This window comes from Bison bison, unplaced genomic scaffold, assembly GCF_000754665.1.
Source record: "Bison bison bison isolate TAMUID 2011002044 unplaced genomic scaffold, Bison_UMD1.0 scf7180017864118, whole genome shotgun sequence".
Lineage (NCBI taxonomy): Eukaryota > Metazoa > Chordata > Mammalia > Artiodactyla > Bovidae > Bison > Bison bison.
Genome location: NW_011494690.1, coordinates 793,623 through 816,997, shown reverse-complemented (window position 1 = coordinate 816,997; position 23,375 = coordinate 793,623). Strand labels below are relative to the sequence as shown.

General features: G+C 34.4%; 1 protein-coding gene across 2 annotated transcripts in view; it reads right to left on the bottom strand.

Moving 5' to 3' along the window:
* The window catches only part of CDH9 (cadherin 9, type 2 (T1-cadherin)), a 139,915-nt gene that overhangs the window by 25,098 nt on the left and 91,442 nt on the right, over nt 1–23,375 (bottom strand). For both annotated transcript variants that reach the window (XM_010839479.1, XM_010839477.1), the window contains 3 exons: nt 9,069–9,363; nt 983–1,102; nt 202–369 (listed from right to left, as the gene is read on the bottom strand). In XM_010839479.1, coding sequence (XP_010837781.1) covers nt 202–369; nt 983–1,102; nt 9,069–9,363 — 583 coding nt within the window. The remainder of the gene's footprint in view (nt 1–201; nt 370–982; nt 1,103–9,068; nt 9,364–23,375) is intronic.

The following is a 23,375-nucleotide window of genomic DNA, read 5'->3' as shown; positions in this document are numbered from 1 at the left end:
GGTGTCTCCCAACCCAAGGATCAAACCTGCATCCCCTGCATTGCAGGTGGATTCTTCACTTTAATATGAGGGAAATTGTGACATTCTGTTGAAGGAGGGTTTGTGGATTCATCTGTATGCGTAAACTAGGAGCAAAAACATTTAACTGTTCACAGTGTGTTTGAGAAACTATCCACACGATATCACTGAAACTTCTCTTACTCTGAGGAAATCGAGGAGGATTGTTGTTGACATCTGTCAGAGTGATGTTGACTGTGGTGGTCCCAGAAAGTCCTCCCATCTGGCCTCCCATGTCTTTGGCTTGTATAACCACTTGGTACTGTTCTCTGTTTTCTCTGCTCATATCTGGTAATGCAGTTTTTATTATACCTTTTGGAAAAAGTAGACACATATTTTGCAATTCAATCGAGTTTTAAAATTAAGCCATGCAAGATCCATTTTACAGAAATTAATCAGAACATGCAGATGATAACATGTCAGTGGACCTAGATAAGTCCTTCAATCCATAACCAATTTAACATTAGTCACAGAACAGGCAAAAATTGTTCCATGGGCAATTGTTTAGGAAACAGGTTTTGCTAAATCAATTTAATTACTGTTTTGATAAATCAATTTAATTACCATTTTGATTAAAAAAAAACTAACTTGGGCCAAAAACTTTAGATGAGTCAGCTTGTTTAATATTGATGATTGTCACATTTTTTAGGTTTTGGTAATTTCTAAGACACATAATGTGTTCAATCTCTATGAAAGTCTATATTTTACATCATAAATTTAAACTCAATTAATATTAGTCTCAAGGGCTAAGGATTCAAAACTTTTTCAATAATAGGAAATCTGCTTCTGTTTTCATGGAGTATTAGGAATGCATAAAAACGCAATACGTAATAGATTGATTTTAAGTATATAAAAATCTAAAAATTAACTGTGCATCCAGATGTATTACATAATGAGAAAAAGGCCAAGTATTAAATGTTATTACCTGATTCTGGGTCCACTGAAAAATATGGCTGTCCTTGCAATATGCTATAGACCACTTTGGCACTATTTCCGTAGTTGGCGTCATCTGCATCTGTTGCAGTCACTTGTATAACAGATGTACCTACATGAATTCCCACCCAAACACAGATACTTAAGTACCTGGAAATTTGAAGCTATCTTTATGAAAACATATTACTGGGAATATGGTATCTTAGACCATGGTACATTTTTCAAGATATTTGTTTAAATTATGCTGCTAAAATCACTCATCTTTCTTTTTTTTAAATTTTAATATTCCTGAATAATATTGTTATGGGGCTATCTAAACAATCAAAAGCAAAATTTATCATAAAGGTGACTATGCACTGGTTGGTTGAAAATATTATGACAAAAAACAATTTTTCACTAAATACAGTGCTCATGCAATTCTCAGTTAATACGTTTATTGCTAACTGGAAGTGTGGACTCAGAGATAAATCCAACAATGAAAGCACTCTTGCTGCTTTTATTCTAATAAATTAAATATATATGGTAAATTTAATGAAAATAAAGGGGCTCTTTTTTCATGAAGAAAGAAACAAAAGACATAAAATTGCCAACATTTTTGGTATGCAAGATTTATATGTGTATTGTCTGTGTTTCTTTTTAAAACGTAGTTAACATTGTCATATATAATCATACCTATTGATATGCTTTGTATTATTTTCTACACATATGTAAATCAGTAGATATATCCTTCCAGAGTTAAGAAAGTGTATAATTGTCTCATATACAATACTATAATCTACCATTACTCTCGGTTAAATTTTATTTTGTAAAATTTCAATTATTTTCTCTTAACTTCATCACACATCATTATTTTTAAAAGATAAAAGAACTTTAAGGGAGCTAGTTTCAGGAGCTAAATATAATGTAATATATTGATGGACTTTTTCTCTATTTTCTAGAACTCTATAAAGATTCAAGGCATGATTCTAAACTACCATTAAATAAATCCTACATGTATTCCTTGAGCAAAATGAGTTTGTAGAGCATTTTCTAGTATATTACATGCAGTTTTTCAAACTGTTGACTCTGATTCTTACATAGATTTTGAAATTCTTTAGAAAAAGTGAGTTCCATGTTGGCTCTGTCACCTACTGTAATATCCCACATACATTACACAGGCAGAGCTTGTGTAATGAGTTGTAGTGAATGTTTCTCGAACTTTGTGTGTATATGCAGATTATAGAAACTAATATATTGCACATTAAGATTGTACTAACAACTTTATTTTTCATCAATATATCTGAATGCATGAATTTAGCAAATATTTTTCTGTTTTCTCAAAACTAATTAACATGAGAACTTGATCTCTTCCTCTTAGAGCCTCTATTTTCCTCAGCTGCAATGGAATTTGCATATCTTGTGAGAGGACACATTGTAACTTACTCAGTCCTGCTGCTAAGTCGCTTCAATCCTGTCCGACTCTGTGCGACCCTATAGACAGAAGCCCACCAGGCTCCCCCATCCCTGGGATTCTCCAGGCAAGAACACTGAAGTGGGTTGCCATTTCCTTCTCCAATGCATGAAAGTGAAAAGTGAAAGTGAAGTTGCTCAGTCGAGTCCGACTTTTACTCAGTCCTGCTGCTAAGTCGCTTCAGTCGTGTCCGACTCGGTGCGACCCCATAGACAGAAGCCCACCAGACTCCACCGTCCATGGGATTTTCCAGGCAAGAATACTGGAGTGGGGTGCCATTGCCTTCTCAGAGTACTCAGTCCTAGGTGCACTCTTTTATCACTTAAAAAGCATCCACTTTTATCTGAGTTAGACCAAAGCAGAAATCTTTAAAGTGATTTCCACCCACAAGAACATTCAAAAGTTCAATTAGAGCTGTTTTCTGATTTATGTTTATTTTTATATAATCTTTTGTGCATATATGTTAGATTATTGTTTCCATACTTAAGGATTATTTGAAATATGAATTATTAAACATAACCAAGATGCTAAATTCAAGTTAATTCACTGATTTCATAAATTTCTTTTGCTAGTAGATTCATTTTGACTGTGGCTATCATTTCATAATAAGTAAAAACACACCTCTATAATTTTGTGACACTTTTAGTGTTTTTTGTTGTTAAGTTTGGTTCTGATCATTTGTTCTTTATCATGGGTATGTGATCTTTGAATCCACCCAAAACTATTTAACTTAAAAGCATTAAATAAAGGAATGGAAATCAATGTGGTTTAATGCCACAAACACCCGTATAAAATATTATTCCCCTTCTCAGAACATAGTAATAATTAGAATGTTGTTAAACACTAATGAATACTAAGAGCATATTGCTAATATATTACTTATACTAGAAAAATGAACAAATGAGAAATATATAGTGTTCTGAACTTTAGGGAAAGGTCAGCTTTTTTTTGGTTTGTTTTCTATTTCCATAAATGTAAGAATATTTCACAATTCATATTATTTAGTAATAAAATTAGTTGTTTATCTGCTTTTGTCCTAATTTTATAAATATTAGTTTATAAAAGACTAAAAGGGAATACATGGATTTTTACAGCCCTCTAGATATTTGCAGCTATATGTTTCATTTATTCTCAAATAATTTAAAATGAATATTTACTTTTTTATTAAACAAATATTAAGTAAAATGTAATGAAACCTGAATGACAAATTCATGTCATTTGTTACTTGTAGGTATTTTCCTGTGTGATGTAAAATAGCCTAAGGCAAGGGCTTTTGTCTGCTTTTGTTCAATATTTTATCTCTAAAGCCCAATAGAGTTCCTAGTACAAAGTCATAACAAGATCTAACATTTACAAAATGCTTAACGTAGACGAGGCAGAGTTCTCAGTGCTTCATTTATGTTATTATTTTATCCTCATGATAAACATGGGATGTAGACCTTGGGGCATATTGAGTTTCCTCATGATTACATAGCTAGTAGGTGATAGGATGGGATTTGAGCTAGCCAGTCTGAAGAAGCTTCAGTCTAAACACTGTACTTACTAAATGGCCTGTCTGGTCATATAATTGAACACATTATTGAATCTACAGGCAGTGTAGATAGATAATATAGAGCCCTAGATTCGGACATGAAGCATTCATTGATGAGTTAATTGTGTGATCTGTGAAAAGCTACCAATACTTTCTTTGTTGGGGGTGATGGTGTGGGAGGTAAACTGGATAAGTTTTTGAGGGACCAGTTGGGGGAAATACCCAGTCATGAGAAGCCTCCAAATTTACACAGTAGGAATTTGCCTTGATGGAGATGAATGCATGCAAATATAGAAAGTTGATAGATAATCTTTAACCAAAGTAAATGGTCACAAAAAATGGAAAACATAAAATATAGGAATCTGCTACAAATATCTAAATCAAAGTGTATCCCATTTTCCTTCACTATATAGCCTCATGTATTACCCAGATTAGTGTTCTGATCAGAAGATGCTAATGTGGTTCAGATTTCAAGAGTTAATTGAAATCATTTGGAGTTAATTGGAATCATTTGAATTTAGCTATTAACAAAAAGTTTTGTGCAGATATGTTAGATTATTAATTGTTTTCATACTTGAGGATTATTTGAAATATGAATTATTAAACATAACCAAGATGCTAAATTCAAATGGTTAATTCACTGATTTCATAAGATTTCTTTTGCTACCAGATTCATTTTATTTTGAGGCACATGATTCTGAGAACAAAAGTGAAATATGGTTTATGATTTTGACAGAAAGAAGAGGCAGAGGGAAAAAGCATGCAGAGGATTTGGTGAGAGAGAAAAAGAAAAGACAAATGTATTAAGAAATAACACATAATCCAATAGAAGGAAACACTCTAAAGAGAACATTGGGCTACAACATTGGAAAGAAAGATAAAATGAGAATAAAGAATTTATATACTTTATTATCTTAGGTTTGCTGCTGCTAAGTTGCTTCAGTCGTGTCCGACTCTGTGTGATCCCATAGATGGCAGCCCACCAGGCTCCGTCGTCCCTGGAATTCTCCAGGCAAGAACACTGGAGTGGGTTGCCATTTCCTTCTCCAATGCATGACAACGAAAAGAAAAAGGGAAGTTGCTCAGTCGCGTCAGACTCTTAGCAACCCCATAGACTGCAGCCTACCAGGCTCCTCCATCCATGGGATTTTCCAGGCTGGGAAATCTGGAGTGGGGTGCCATTGCCTTCTCTGATCTTAGGTTTAAGTTACCATAAAAGTTAATAGCAGATTTTCAATTATTGGGTTTAAATTAAAATCATTAATATAGTGAAAATAAGCTTACAATTAATAAGTTTATAATTAAATAATTATGAATTACTTCATTTAGAGAGAAGACATTCTTTCTTATGTGGTTATATTTAGGCTTTAGCTGTTAACATATGGGCTACACAAACCTGACAAAGTTTCTAAATATCACCCTTTATGTTTCTCTGTAAATGATAATTTGTACAGGTAAAAGCAGAGAAAATCACATCTATAAACCTATAATGAGTTAATCATTATTTTCCTTTAAATTAGGTAGAAGAATTGCAAAGGAAAAGAACAAAAAATATATACATATATACAAGAAATATATATATATATAGATAAATAGATCTAAATTCTTATTGTAAAATGCAGTTTCCCCTTTCCTTATTTAGATTTAATTTTTTGAGAAATTTGAATTAAAATAATAAGAAAAAAATTCTACTTTCAAAGAGTCAATCTAATAAAATTAGAAGTTTTCCAAAGTACATTTTGCATAATAATCATAACTATTTTATAGTAGAGAAAAATAGTAAGGTATTTAAATTATCCAGCTATTTCTTCATTTTATTAACTTTTTTTTTTCCTTTTTAAAAATAGTATAGTAACAATTTGTCTCTATTTTTTTGAGCAAGTCTGTTTAATTCTTTTAGACTCATTTTTACTTATTTATTGAGTGGTAATTAAACCAAGTAAGTATCTTCCACATATATATATATATATGATATTTATAATATGCACATTTCTGTTTAAAAATACATACACATACAAGTCTATGAGTGGGGCAAGGAAGAATCAATTAGTGCAATAATGTCAATATTAGTAATAAAGAATAATAACTATCCTCTATAAAGGGGCAGGTTTCCCTGGTTAGCTCAAATGGTAAAGAATCTGCCTAATGCAGGAAACCTGGGTTCCATCCCTGGGCTGGGAACATCCCCTGGAGAAGGGCATGGCAATCCATTGCAGTAGTCTTGTCTGGAGACTTACATAGGCAGAGGAGCCTGATGGGCTACAGTCCGTGGAATCACAAAGAATCCGACACGATTGAACGACTAACACTACTCCTCTCTCTATAAATAGGATCAAGATTCACCTGTAGTTCTTAAATCTTTGTTTATCAGTACCAAAATCTGCAACTGGAGCCATACAGCCACCACCTATACACTTTTCTCAGTTTTGTTGTAATTGTAGACATGCAGGTAATGTTATTGGCAATGACCTAAATTCTCGTATTTAAGGTTTACAGTAATTAGAGATTGTACTGCCCGTAATTTAAAGCTTATATAAATGACATACAGATTGCTTTACATGAAGGGCTTTTTGGACAAGATAATCTGCAAGCCTTCTCCTATGTATAAACTTATGTATTCTATATTTTAATATAGGTTTGAACAAATGAAAGTTTTATGAAAAATAAATCAGAGAGGCACTTAGTCTAGTTCTGATCTTATCACATACTTGATAAATATTAATAGAATCTAGATGCTATTAGCATTTCATCTAATACTGATGAATTAGTATTTCATCTAATTCTAATGAATTTCATCAAATTTAAAGATAGTCTTTGAATTTGAATTTGGTAGGTAGATTATAAAAACATATTGATTAGAAGATAATATTCCATTAAATAATCTAAAATAATATAGGAGAAAATACAGGTTGAGTTTAAATATAAAGAGTTTCTGATTAGTAAATATTCTGTTTTTAAAGATGAAATAATAGTGTGGAAATTTAAAAAGTCTTTTGGTTTTAAGTGAATTATCCAAATTTATTACATTTAAATACCTCTATCATATTAATTATACTTTTTACTTCTATGAAAGTGAAAATGTTTGTTGTTCAGTTGTGTCCAACTCTTTGCTACCCCATGGACTAGAGCCAGCCAGACTCCTCTGTCCATGGAATTCTCTAAACAAGAATACGGGAGTGGGTTGCTAGGCCCGTCTCCAGATGTTCCTGACCCAGGGATCAAATCTGAGTCTCCTGCATTGCAGACAGATTCTTCAATGTCTGAGCTAGGGAATATACTGCTATTGAAATGGCACTCAGGTTCAGTGTATTTTTGCTTGAAATGAAAGGAATAGTGTCAGCAGTTTTAGACAGCTTTGCTTGCATGATTTTGCATAATCACATATCCTATAGGTATATAAAATCTTTCTGAAGAAAAACAAGACATGAAAGTTTTTGTACTATTGGGGCTTCCCTGGTGGCTCAGACAGTACAGAATTTGTCTGCAGTGCAGGAGACCCAAGTTTGGTCTCTTGGTGGGGAAGATCCCCTAGAGAAGGGAATGGCAACCCACTCCAGTATTATTGCCTGGAGAATTCCATGGACAGAGGAGTCTGACAGGCTGCAGTCCATGGGGTTGCAAAGAGTCAGACACAACTGAGAAACTAAGTTTCACTTTTTGTATTATTATGTGTCAAAACATCTGGCAAAATAACATACATACAAAAAAAAAAAAGAAAAAAGTTTTACAATTGTTGAAGGGTATTAATCAGAAAACCGAACTGTAGAACATACATCGATAGAAAGCTGAAATGGAAAACATCATTTTAGATGTATTTTTACCTCAAATATAAGCCTACAAAGAGACATGCTGTATATCTACATTAGCCCACTGGTCGACCTTTATGGACCAACCCAGTACTTTCCATGTAACCGAACCAAGCTAACAGATATTTAAAAATCTTAAAATAAAATACAACCACTCATATTTCATCCTAGGCTTTATGATTTCACAGGACTCCTTTCTAATTTGATTAGTGCTTTTCATTTATTGGAATTTATACCTGAAAAGGCAGATTTTTTCCCCTCCTCAGGTGAGATTTCATCTTAGTTTAGAAAAAATAAAAACTTCTTTACAAACTTTTGGTTATTCTGGCTAGATGACACACATAATTAAAAAATATTTAACATCAATCACTCAGCAAAGGTGTACATAAGTTTGTTTTTCTTCTTTTATTTAAGACTGACCTAGATATTAATTATAACAATGTCAAAATTATATATGTGATTTTGAAATAATATTCAATTAAATATCAAAGTTTGAAAATCAATCTTATGTTTTTCAGTGTTTTTATTAGAAATATGATTTGAGTCAGCTTTTACTATCTCATTAATAAATCTAACCTTACATATAAATATAGCTAAATGTAGTGACCTTTACAGATAAAAATATTGCATAATAACAAAAGGCACTTAAAATTATGGGCAGCCTGAAAGAATGAAATGATTAGTTTCAGTTTTTAGGACTAATCATGCCATGTGGAATACAGCTAAAATAACATGAAAAAGAATTAGAATATTGTTGATATGCTGCCAGGTTATTTATCTTAATACATTTACTTAATCTTTCTGAATCCAAGGTTCCTAATTAACAGAATGTTGATTTAAAATTCTATTTCTCATGCCTATCACATGAAGTTGTTTCAATGATCAAATGAGACTATCAAAAGAAATTTGTCAAATGCAAGCATTTTTTGTTATTATGCAAAATAATGCAAGCAAAACTTTCTAAAACTGCTGACACTGTTCTTTTCATTTTAGGCAAAAATACACTGAATCTGAGTGCCATTTGAATGGCAGTTGAGTAAAGGTAAAGATTGGTTGAAATTCAGTGGAATAATTGTTCTCCATAATCATCTTAAATATCAGTTACAAAATAGCAGGAAATGTTAAGAAACACAACTGAAAATCATTAGAAGTGAGTTAGCTAACACTAATTAGTAGTTTCATTTATAGCTCTTATCTTGAAAGAGATCACATCTCATAACTGTATGTCTGTAATAACTACCTTAGCAAAAAATAAAAACAACTTACTTTACATGAATTAGCATATACCTACCGACTCCAGACATTTCAGGAACACTGGCAGTGTACAAGTCTTTTGTGAATTTTGGTTCATTGTCATTGATATCATGAATTTTAATTATAAATTCAGATTCAGGCTCCACCTGCCGCCCGGTCTTTCTGTCTATAGCCTTGGCACGAAGAACGTAAAGGGACTTTTCTTCTCTGTCTAGTTTCTTTGCTGCATGAATATCTCCTGTGTTTTCATCTATGACGAACAGACTGCCAGCCCCATCTCCTGTTAGTATGTATTTTAAATTTCCATCTCCTTTATCTTGGTCAGTGTGAAGCTTCAGGGAGGTAGAAAGGAAGAGTCTATAAATATATGCATTGTTATTACAGAAAAAATAATTTTGGCAAATATCAATTTATCTCCACATAACATCACTAGAACAATGATTGAGGTGGTTATCTTAATTTTCACTGTGGAGAGATTAAACATTTTAATTTTATCATTCTCAAAAACACACATATATTAATTTGAAATAAAGTAAAATGTATCTTCAAAACACAGTGCTCATACAATATTTTTTTTAATTGAATACCACTAAGATTTAAATGCCTGGCATATTAACAAGAAAATAATCTATTTGTCTAGATCTCAAGTGTAAAATATTAATATACTCTTGATTACACTTAAAATCACTGAACTCAAAGAGATAATGTGAGGAATTTCAAATCTTATTATGATAAAGTTAGGCTATATGACATAATTTTAAATGATTTAAATTCTCTCAGTATAATATTGCTTCCAGATACACAGGCTCTGTCATCAGAGACTGACCAGAGATAGAATATTAATCTTAACCTCACAGATTTTTCTCTATATGGCTTTAGAAGAGTACTTTTTCTACCAGAATGTTCTCATTTTTTGGAAATTGACAAATTTTAAGGACATTTGAAATTTCAAGGGATATAAAACTCACAGACCTTTTCCATTGGCCATCTTAATAATCTTATGTGTCTTCATTCTATTCTTTCCCATCTTAAAAATAAACTTCTTAGTATAGATGGTTTTTCATCAAGTGTTTAAAACAGACACATGAATCATGTATCAATATTTACAGAAACTTTCAGTAGGAAAAATTCCTAATGGTTTTCCAAAAGTGAGTTAGTCTCTCAGTCGGGTCCAACTCTGAGAGCCCAAGGACTGTGACCCAAAGCCTGTCAGGCTCTTCTGTCCGTGGAATTCTCCAGGCAAGGATACCGGAGTGGGTAGCCATTCCCTTCTCCAGAGGGTGTTCTGGACCCAGCGATCAGACCCAGATCTTCTGCATTACAGGTGGATTCTTTACCATCTGAGCCACAGGGAAACAATGGTTTTTCAAACCTAACACTACTCTGTACCTTGAGTAATTTTCAGCCTATCCCCTGCTCTATTGTCCTCCATCATTTAGTGTGCAATTCCCAGCACATTCTGATTCCACCTATCTTTGGTATCTTATTCCATCTTTGAACTATTTGAGCACCTGAATCTATTTTTATGGTAGCAAAAATTACAGACTTGGGATTCATACTTTACTCCTTCTTTACTTTTAAGCCCAACATTAAAATAAATATATGCAGACTTTTCTTCTCTGAATTATCTCCCCGCCTATTCATCTGTCTCCATCTCTATGGCTACCACCCTGCACTGGTCTTATCTGGACCAATGCCGCAGTCTTCGGATTGATGACTACTTCCCTCTCATTCTACTCCAAACAATTTTCTGTACTAAAGAAGTTGATTTTTCTACATCACAAATGTAGTCATACTACTTTGTAGCAAAAAAATCTCCAACCAGGTACAGTACATAAGAAATATGAATCTAAAATCTTAGAAATCAGGCTTAGTCTAATGCAAATTTCTGTTATATTAGGCAAATTTTCTGTATGTATGTGTATGTGTGTGTTTAGTCTAAGGCACTTCTATTAAAAGGGGATAATATTCTTTTATAATAATCTTTACTTTTATTGTTATTCTATTTGCTTGGACTCTATAGCCTTATTTATGCATTAATCATAATCTTGTTCTCATCTCCAGATGTGCTTGTCACCTTAATCCACTTTGCTATACATTCTATACATATCAATTGCTTTGTTTTGCCTTGTTTTGTTTTCTTCATTTCTCAGATGGCTTGTTCCAGCTTTTATACCTGATGCTTGCAGATGTTTCTCTCACCCTTTAACACCTTTCCTCTTCTCTGCATTTTCCCCTAGTTAAATGTTTATCAAATTTCATTTATAATTTTTATTCTTAGGGATGCTTTCCTTAACTCTCTGTTCTAAAGAGTCTAGTCTAGACAGGTAAGACACTTTGTGCTTAATCGCTCAGTCGTGTCCAACTCTTTGCAGCCCCATGGATTGTAGCCCATCATTCTTCTGTCCATCGGGATTCTCCAGGCAAGAAACTAGAGTGGGTTGCCATGCCCTCCTCCAGGAGATCATCCCAACCCAGGGATCAAATCCAGGTCTCCTGAATTGCAGGTAGATTTCTTACTGTCTGAGCCAGCAGGGCAGCCCAATACACATTTATACACAGCAAAAAACAAATTTGAGATATTGTTCAATTATCAATATTGTCAAATATATTCTCAGGCTGAAACAAAGGTAACCCAGGGATAATGCTACAATTTAAATTTCCACAATTGAAAATTGTGGAATATTAAATACAGTAGTGTAAATATTGTGCACTAGGTCAGGGACCCCATCCCATGTTTATATTATGGAAATTATTAATAAGTAGCCAAAATAAAAAGCAGGAACAGGTTTATAGTATAAACTTTCAGTAGAAATTTTACATATGTATATACAAGTGAAAATTAATTTTGATTTTTCTAAATTCTTCCCACTATTTTCCATACATTTAACATAAATAGAATAATACTATAATAAATATTGTGTTATACCTTTATTTTTTGCATTTAATAAATGTTTAACATTCTGTTGTGGTTATTAAAATGTGTAGGAAAATGAACCTGTATCTATCACACTGAATTATATATGAATCTAAATCTTAGATTCAATCATTTATGGAAACAATTTACTCTTCAAAGATTTTATACTCATTCAAAATATTTTGAAGTCTAGAAAACCATTTAAGTTGGATAGAAGCTATATATATTTTTATAAGATACTATATTCAATTTTTAAATTTTCAAGGAAAATTCTGTATTAGATCATGCTGTTTGGACTACCAAAGGGAAATTAAAATATTCACGGAAATACAAAACTTTCAGAATATGTATTTTGTCTGAAAATATTAAAATTTAGTTACAAAATAAATATTTGCAATAAAACATAATATTATTTTAGTCATTCATATATTGAAATCATTACATTCAATGATGTAATAAATCACTGAAATAATTTTATTATTCTATTCCTACCTGTTCTAATCCCTGTTCCAATATTTCATAATATTCCTTATTCTGTTAATTTAAAATTCCACTTTAAAAGAATTATTTTACACAAAATCAAACACATTTTAATGGCTTTAATTCACAATTTCATTTTAAAAATGAAAATTTTCAAAAGTTATTCTCTGGTGAAATATAACAGAAACAAAAGCCACTAAATTAAGTTTTTCTTTATGTACATTATTAATTTTTCATTATATATTTAGAATTGATATAAATCAATATTAAAATTTATTCTACCATAGCTTAAATATAAATGACAAAAATAAACTTCAAAATTAGCATTTTTAGGATCATGACAAAATAGAAAATTTAAAAATATTTTTTTATCTATTATAAAGCAAAGCCAACATAAAATGCCTTAAGAAATGAGTGCCAAATGTAATTATTTTCTCCAGACATCAACAAACCAAGTAGTCCTCACTTCTTCATCATACCTTTCTTGCCTCTTCTAGACTTGAATAAATACACTGAAAGCAAAATAAATTGTGGATAAATATCTCAAATGCTTTTTTTTCCAAACAGTATTAGTTTTTCTCTGCTACAATATTTTTTACTTTCAAAAATTTGAAAAAATTAAACATGCACATGCAAAATAGGCTAAAATTTTAGACTGATAATTACTTTTATAAATCAATTTAAATATTTGGTTTAACATAATTCTGAATGTATCTATGAGGATACTTCTGGAAGACATTAACAACTCAATCTGTAAACGGACTAAAGTAGATTGTCCTTTCCTTTTTTTTTTTTTTGGTTGTCCTTTCCTAAGTGGTGTCCTCATCTAAGGCTGAATAAGGGACAATTACTGTTTCTGTGTGTTGTCTTCTATTCAGATTGGAAGTTACACCATTGATTTTGGTTTTCAAGTATTTGGAACTGGACTTAAACCAGTACATCAACATTCTAAGTCTCCAGTTTGCCAACTGCAAATCTTAGGACTTTTCAGGCTCCATAATCATGGGAGCCAATTTTTACATATATATGTTTATATGATAATATACTACAAATACATATTTGTCTATAATAATATATATATGTTACATATATATATATATATATAATATTTCCAGAGAAAGAATTGCTGCTACTGCTAAGTCGCTTCAGTCATGTCCAACTCTGTGCAACCCCATAGATGGCAGCCCACCAGGCTCCCCCATCCCTGGGATTTTCCAGGCAAGAATACTGGAGTGGGTTGCTATTTCCTTCTCCAATGCATGAAAGTGAAAAGTGAAAGTGAAGTCACTCTTAGCCACCCCATGGACTGCAGCCTACCAGGCTCCTCCATCCATGGGATTTCCCAGTCAAGAGTACTTGAGTGGGGTGCCATTGCCTTCTCCATATATACATTATGTATATATAAATTGTATTTTATGTAAATAAAATCTTTATTTGTCTGGGTTTTCCTGAGGAAAATAAAGGGAGAATAGTCTTAAGGGAGATTGGAATGTTAGACTAGCTTTGTTATTTAACATCTACTCACCCACACTGAAAGGGTACAGAAAACATATCTTTCATCACTATTGTGGGATACAAACCTATGAGGTAGCCCAGTCATCCTTGAAGAGCTTTGTTATCACTGTTTTCTGTGATACAATGGACCTGCTATCACTGAACTGGGAAACCTAAGTGCTGTGGGAGTAATTGGATCCCAGAGTGACAGAGGTTAAGCGCACTCACCTGGCAAAAGATAGGTGGCAGGATTATCGTAGTGGTCAGCTGAGTCAAACAGCAGAATAGTTTGACTCATATAGATCTATGGCATTGGTTAACTGATTACAATGTTCCTAAAAGTGGATAGGAGGGCTACTAAATTCACACTTAACCTATAAAAGCCAAAAAGTTCAAGGTCAAGAGAGCAAAGCACCAACATGAATCATAAAAACAATCAGTCAGTTCCAGGCTTGAGCCAACTTACAGACCCAGAATCCCTTGAATAAAAGGATGCCAAGTCTCCTTGAGGAAGGATCCCAGTATAAACCAAACATTTCTTATTCTTTCTCCAAGTCTTCCCAAAAAAAAACCCTATGCCTTTTTTTTTAAGGAGAACTGTACACTGGAGATGGAGAAGGCAATGGCACCCCACTCCAGTACTTTGCCTGGAAAATCCCATGGACAGAGGAGCCTGCTAGGCTGCAGTCCATGGGGTTACTAAGAGTCGGACATGACTGAGCGACTTCACTTTCACTTTTCACTTTCATGCATTGGAGAAGGAAATGGAAACCCACTCCAGTGTTCTTGCCTGGAGAATCCCAGGGATGGGGGAGCCTGGTGGCTGCCGTCTATGGGGTCACACAGAGTTGGACATGACTGAAGTGACTTAGCAGCAGCAGTGCACTGGGGAAAAGGAAATAACTGAACAGTTTGGTATTATTAGACATTGAACTGATATCAACTCCCGGAGAAGCAAAGTATCAGTGTGATCTGCCAACCCGAATAGAGGAGTATGAAACTCGGGTGACCAATAGAGTTTTGACTGCAGTCCATCTCATACTGTACCGCATGTGTCCCCAAACCCATATTGTGGTAAATAACACATTGTCACTTCTGGGCCATCCTATAACCAAAAAAATAGCACAGTGGGTTAGTGGGCCTCTTCATATTTTGGAGGCAACATATTCCTCATTTGGGTGTTCTCTCCAAATCCATTTACCAAGTCACCTGAAAAACTGCTGGCTTTGACTGTGATAGGTCTGGGCTGGTTTGCAAGCTACTCCATCACTTTGGCCATATAACCCTATAGATCCAGAAGTTCTTACAGTAGCAATGGCAGGTAGAGATTTTGGTTGGAGCCTGTGAGAGGTGAATTGCATTACAGACCCTCCTGATTTTGGAACAAGGCCCTGCCATCCTCTGTGGATAACTAGTCTCCTTTTGATAAAAACCTCTTGGCTTACTACAGAGGCTTACAAACTAATTTCTTAACCCATGGAGTACCAAGTGACCATGCAGTCCGAGATGCTCTTCACAAACTGTGTGTTATCTGACCTATCGAGCCATAAAGGTAAGCGTGCATGACAGCATTCTATCCTCAAATGGAACTGGTTCATATGTGATCAGGCCTGGACATACCCCCAAAACTCAAGTAAAAGGACAGAAAGAAGTGACCAAAATGCCCATGGTCCCCACTTCTGCTATACTGACTTCTCTACCCGGCCTGCATTTATAGCCTCATAAGTTCCTTCTTCAGGTGACAGAAGAAAGAACTCAGAATAATACAACATTTTGAAGCAAAGTTTGCAAAATCAAAGCAAATTCACTTATAATCACCTTTCCTTTAAAAATTAAAAATAAAGGTCTTTAATTGTTTGCTCACTTAATTTTTGTTGAAAGTGCTTCTAAATGCAAAAGTAGGCCATATTGACCAACTCTTATAAATAATCCTTATACATCCTTAAAATTATATTTGGAATTTTCTAACATTCTGCTCAAACTTTAGTGAGGAAAGCCAAAGAGCTCTTCCTGAGAGTTGCTAAAAAATAATTAATAAGAATTACAATATATCTCTGATATTTTAATAATGTTAAAATACATCTTCAAAAACAGTACATTGTGTGTCAGTTTTAACAGTGTCTTTTCACATATTTCTTTCAGATAAAACAACTTTTTAAATTTACTTATATTAAGTATTGGCTTCATAACTTTATGTTAATATCCAGTTCTATAGTAAATAAAACCTAAATAGAAAGCCACTGATATGCAATATATTTACACCATAAAGATTTCTAGCTTAACCTAAAATACATTAGTTGGACTTATACTCTCATAGTAAGCAAGTAAAAATCTGGACAAAATATATGAAGTTTCTGATTATAAGAACTGAAGAGCAGAGGGGAAGCAACAGAATAAGATATAAATTCACTCTAGCATTTGTTTGGGAAGAGCTTTATTGTAGGGATGTGTAGCCTGTGTACAGAGATTAGCAATACTGCGGAAAAAACAGAGATCAGAATCCAGGGCTGCTATTGTGGCATAAATTTCATGGAGAGGATACAAAGAGGAGAGAACCAGAGAACCACAGAAGGGCCTTACCAAGGTAACTTTGTAAGATTCCTGCTAAAATTTATAGTAGAATCTTAATCTGTACATATACAGGGAGGAAGGCCCAGAAAAAGACACTTGTGGGAATCTAAGATTTTAACAGATAATGTCAGCCACTGCAAAGAATGGGAAGAGATAGGAGTTTGGACACAACTAGAATAATTCATCTTAAGTGAGTATCTTGGGCATTAAGACTTGAGAAAACCCATGCCTCAGGAGAAAGGAATGTGTTCTATGAATAAAAAAGTACATTCTAAGAAGAAAAGACTAACATAGACCCATTCAAATAGTTTCTAGAATCAAAACAACAAGACACTGTATTATCTATAATACCCACAATATAGTAACTTAAATTAATTAGTAAAGTAAAAAGAAAATTATGTATATATATATATATATATATACACACACACACACATAATATTACATGGATAGATAGATATAAATAGATAGATAGTGGCTTTCCAATTGGCTCAGCAGTAAAGAATCCACTGCCAAGCAGGAGAAGCAGGTTTGGTCCCTGGGTCAGGAAGATCCCCAGAAGAAAGAAATGGCAATCCATTCTAATATTCTTTTTTTTAATCCATGATAGTTTTTTTTTTAATTTTATTTTATTTTTAAACTTCACATAATTGTTTTAGTTTTGCCAAATATCAAAATGAATCTGCCACAGGTATACATGTGTTCCCCATCCTGAACCCTCCTCCCTCCTCCCTCCCCATACCATCCCTCTGGGTCGCCCCAGTGCACCAGCCCCAAGCATCCAGTATCGTGCATCGAACCTGGACTGGCAACTCGTTTATACATGATATTTTACATGTTTCAATGCCATTCTCCCAAATCTTCCCACCCTCTCCCTCTCCCACAGAATCCATAAGACTGTTCTATACATCAGTGTCTCTTTATTCTTATCTGCGAACTCCCATGGACAGAGGATCCTGGCAGGTTATGATCCATGAGGTGGCAAAGAGTCGGACATGACTGAGGAGATGAGCAACAACAAAATCAGGAGAAAAATGTTATATATACATACACATATATATGTGTGTCTGTTTGTATCTCCATCTCAATGGAAGAAAACAACTCAGACATGGAAACTAACAAAAGTATATGTACTTAGAGAACCAATTAATATACATGTAGTTAAAAAGAGAGGAAAAAGTATGGCAGAGAATAATTTTTAAAAGAGATAATGGTGATCATTCTCCAAGTTAGTGATGGGCATTGATCCATATATCCAATTTCAGTGAATTTCAATGAAAATAATTACAAAAAATGTAAACGGGGGCACACGAAGGTTAATCAATGAAAACTAAGTTTTAGAAAATAAATTGATGTTTCTTAATTTTTATGATTTCCTCTTTAGTTATTGAGAAGTGTATTATTAATTTGCAAATGTTTTCTTATTATTTTTATCACTTTTAATCTCATTCTATTGTGAATAAAGAGATCTTTAAAGCATCCAAAAAAATAAACATATGCTCAGGGAATTAGAATTATTGAAATGCAAAATTGTTGAGTAAAATAACTTTCCAAAATAAAGAAATAATAACATTTCAGAGAAAAATGCTGAGAGAACTGACTATAATAGGACTTTCATTGCAAAAAATACTAAGTGGATATCGTTAGGCTGTATAGAAATAATACTAGGTTGAATCCTTGACATAAGAAATGAGGAGCCTTGGAAAGGGAAAAACATTTGGTAAATCTGAGACTTTAGACATATTCCTTAAAAATAATTGATTGTTTAAATCTAGGATAATAGCAATGTATTATGAGGTTTCTGCTGCTGCTGCTAAGTCGCTTCAGTAGTGTCTGACTCTGTGCGACCCCATAGATGGCAGCCCACCAGGCTTCCCCATCCCTGGGATTCTCCAGGCAAGAACACTGGAGTGGGTTGCCATTTCCTTCTCCAATGTATGAAAGTGAAAAGTGAAAGTGAAATCGCTCAGTCATGTCCAACTCTAGCGACCCCATGGACTGCAGTCTACCAGGTTCCTCCATCCATGGGATTTTCCAGGCAAGAGTACTGGAGTGGGGTACCATTGCCTTCTCCATGAGGTTTCTACAGCACAGTAAAAATAAATTATATAGAAATAATCGCCTAGTGTGTAAAAAGTAACTGGAATTGCACTTTTACAAAGTTATAATGTTTTGTAATAAGGGCATCATATTCTATTTGGATATAAATTAAGGATGGATACTTATCTTTATCTTTTAATTGTTCTATAATCCTTAGCACAACCACTAAATAATATAAGAAGATGAGGCTGAAAATATCAGAGTGAAATTTAAACTATAGGGGAGAAAAAAGGGGAAAAAGAGACAGGAACACTGTTTCATAAACAAAGACAAGAAACAAAGAAGGAGTTAAAAAAAAGAATAAGTAGGACAAATATAATACAAATAGATCATAACATATTAATAGACTAAAACCTCAAGTAATAAAGAGATTATGAGAATCCACTAAAAAATACTTAACTATTCATATATTCCAACAGCCATGATTTCAATTTAATAGTACAAATACATTTAAAGTAAAAAATAAAGACATAAGAAATAATAATTTTAGGAGTATATGTGGGGCTATATTAATACCAAACAAAATAAAGTTTGAGAGATGATAAAGAGGAATATTTTATAATGATAAAAGGGAATTATCTTAAAAATATGTAACAATAACTATTGTGAATGGAACTAAAAGAAATTTTAGAACTACACAAAGGTGAAAGTCTCTCAGTCATGTCTGACCCTTTGTGACCCCATGGACTATACAGTCCATGGAATTATCCAGGCCAGAATACTGGAGTGGGTAACCATGGCCTTCTCCAGGGGATGGTCCCAACCCAGAGATTGAAACTAGGTCTCCCGCATTGCAGGAGGATTCTTTACCAGCTCAGCCACCAGAAAAGTTCAAAATACATGAAGTGCATTTCATAAAACTTAAAGTAGTAGACAAATTGAAATCACAGTTGAATTTTATTATGGGAATGATCAAATTTTATTTCTTCTATATATAATCGAAATTATGACATTTTAGAGTAGATGATCCCATTGAGTCATTATGCTGTCCACATATAATTAAAACAGCAAATAACAATTTAGGCACAAAGAATAGGTAGGTTCACTTAATGCTGTACACTCATATTAATACAGAAAGTTCCCTACATACAAACAAGTTCTATTCAGACTGTGTTCTTAAGTCCTTCAAGGAGGTGAAACATGAGTCCCACCCTTTAAATGTTGATAGAACATAGTGGCTTTCTCCCAAGAACACACTAAGGAAAGGGAAAAAAATAGAGTATCTTTACAGAGGAGACACTGTACAAACACTAAGTCAACTAAGTTAACATTGACAGTAATACATCATTTTGAAAGTAATACCCTTGACATGATGTGATGAAATGGCACTTTACCCCACTTTACGCCTGTGGTCTTTTTCCCCAAACCATAGTCCTAGTATAATCTTGAAAAAGAATATGAAATAAATCCTATTAGAGGAACATATTACTAAAGACATAACATGGACTCCTCAAATCTTTGGAGGTAATAAAAAATGAAAAGAATCTGAGAAACAATCACACAACATAGAGAAGCCTAAGGAATATGAGGACTAAATGCAGTGTGGAAAAGATAAAAGATACTAGGTAAAAAGTTCAGTTCAGTTAAGTAGCTCAGTCGTGTCTGACTCTTTGCAACCTCATGAACTGCAGCACGCCAGGCCTCCCTGTCCATCACCAACTCCCGGAGTTCACTCAAACTCATGTCCATTGAGTCAGTGATGCCATCCAGCCATCTCATCCTCTGTCATCCCTTTCTCCTTCTGCCCCCAATTCCTCCCAGCATCAGAGTCTTTTCCAATGAGTCAACTCTTCGCATGAGGTCGCCAAAGTACTGGAGTTTCAGCTTTAGCATCAGTCCTTCCAAAGAGATCCCAGGACTGATCTCCTTCAGAATGGACTGGTTGGATCTCCTTGCAGTCCAAGGGACTCTCAAGAGCCTTCTCCAGCACCACAGTTCAAAAGCATCAATTCTTCAGGGCTCCAAATAAAATGTAGACTTTAGTCAATAATAATTTGTCCATATTGGTTCATTAATTGTAGGAACTATGCTATAGGAGTGTAAGAGGTTAATAAAGGAGAAACTGGATGTAAGGTATTTGTGAACTAACTGCTGTATCTTTGTATATTTCCTGTAAATTAAAAACATATTCTAAAAATATTGCAGGAAGTCCCCTACGTATGAACCTTCAAGTTGTGAACTTTCAAAGATGAGAACCATTGATTCTATACATGTAAAGCATGAGTGAAATTGTAGCTTGTCTTCCATCTCCTATTGCTGATGATCCTTCAGCTCTACAATCTCTCAACTGCTTTCCCTCCTCCTGTCAGTAACTCTTCTTGCCTGTTCATTCAAAGTCACTCCTGTTTGCCAGCTATTGTACTGCACTGCTGTACTTTTCAGTACAGTACAGTATAGTACTGTAGGATTAAAAAATGTTTTATTTATCTTTGTGTTTCTTGTGTATTACTTATGTGAAAAGTATTATAAGCCTACATTGTACAGTACTATGAAATAAGGGGGCTTCCCGGATGGCTCAGCGGTAAAGAATCCTCTTGCCAATGCAGAAGGCACCAGAAATGCTGGTTCAGTTCCAAGATCCCCTGCAGGAGGAAATGGCAACATGCTCTGGTATTTTTACCTGGAGAACTCTATAGACAGAGGAGTCTGGCAGGCGACAGTCAATGGGGTCGCAAAGAGTTGGACATGACTGAGTGACTGAGCAGGCATTCATGCACTATGAAACTAGCTGCATCTATATGCAGTTTATTCTGATATATTATATATATATATATATATATATATATATATATACTTGGAGCCATGAAATTAAAAGATGCGTTCTCCTTGGAAGAAAACATAGACAACCTAGACAGCATATTAAAAACTAGAGACATTACTTCACTAACAAAAATCTGTCTAGTCAAAGCTATGGTTTTTCCAGTAGTTATGTAGAGATGTGTGGGCTGAATCGTAAAGAAGGCTGAGTGTTGAAGAATTGATGCTTTTGAACTGTGGTGTTGGAGAAGACTCTTGAGAGTCCCTTGGACTGCAATGGACATGAGTTTGAGGAAGCTCTGGGAGTTGGTGATGGACAGGGAGGCCTGGCGTGCTGCAGTTCATGGAGTCGCAAAAAAAATTGGACATGACTGAGAGACTGAACAATACTTGGATATTTTAAAATACTAATTTTAGCACTTAAAGAACAGAAAAACAAATACTAGTAAAGATATAAAACATTTGGACAGTGCTATTTACCAAATCACTAGCAATAATATTTTCCTAGAACAAAATCTAATATGTGCATAATATACATTTTTCAAGTGCACGTGGGGTATTCATCACATTTTGCTATGTACTACTGTGATGAGCTAGAATTAACCAACATCCCACAGTCTATTTATGTATAATCTGTATTATATGATTCCTTCCCCTTCTCTGTATAATGTGGGCTTGCAAGGTGGTGCTAGTGGTAAAGAATGCAGGAAACATGAGAGACTAGGGTTCAGTCTTTCACTTGGGAATTTCCCCTGGAGTAGGAAATGGCTGCTGCTTCTACTGCTGCTGCTAAGTTGCTTCAGTCGTGTCCAACTCTGTGCGACCCCATGGACGGTAGCCCACCAGGCTCCCCCATCCCTGGGATTCTCCAGGCAAGAACACTGGAGTGGGTTGCCAGTTCCTTCTCCAATGCATGAAAGTGAAAAGTGAAAGTGAAGTTGCTTAGTTGTATCCGACTCTTCACTACCCCACGGACTGCAACCTACCAGGCTCCTCCATCCATGGGATTTTCCAGGCAAGAGTACTGGAGTGGGGTGCTATAGTATTCTTGTCTGGAAAATTCCATGGACAGAGGAGCCTGGCAGGCTACAGTCTATGGGACCAAAAGGAGTTGTAAATATAATATACAGAGGCAATACTATCCATATCAAAATTCCAATAAGTATTTTTAATAACAAATTGACAACTAAATTTAAAATAAACATGAGAATGCAAAAAACGTAGAGTAGCCTAGACAATTTTGAAAACAAAAGCAAAGAGAACTTATGTTACTATATTGCAAGATTTCCTACCTAACTGTGATAATGAAACCAGTGAGGCATTAGAAAGACTAATAAGAACTATAGAAAATGTGGAAGTAAACTCACAGAGATAGTCATTTGAATTTAAAAAAAGGTGTCAATGCAATTTCATTGTGAAAGTATTTTCAATACATCCTGCTGTAGCAACTTGGTTATCATTATTTTAAAAAGATAAGAAACACCATCTATATATCACATCATCCATAATAATTAATTTGAGATAAAGACATAAAAGAACTATACAAAAAAGATCTTGATGACCAGATAACCACAAGGTATGATTACTCACCTAGAGCCAGACATCTTAGAGTGCAAAATTAAGTGGGCCTTTGGAAGCAACACTACGAACAAAGCTACTGGAGATGATGGGATTTCAGTTTAGCTGTTACAAATTTTAGAAGTGGATGCTGTTAAAGTGCTGTGCTCAATACGCCAACAAACGTGAAAAACTCAGCAGTGTCCACAGGACCAGAAAAGACCATTTTCATTTCAATCCCAAAGAAGAGGGATGCTAAAGATACTCAAACTACTGTACAATTGCACTCATTTCACATGCTGGCAAGGTAAAGCTTAAAATATTCCACGCTAGGCTTCAGTTCAGTTCAGTCAATTCAGTAGCTCTGCATGTCTGACTCTTTGTGACCCCATGCACTGCAGCACGGCAGGCTTCCCTGTCCATCACCAACTCCCAGAGTTTACACAAAATCATGTCCTTTGAGTTGGT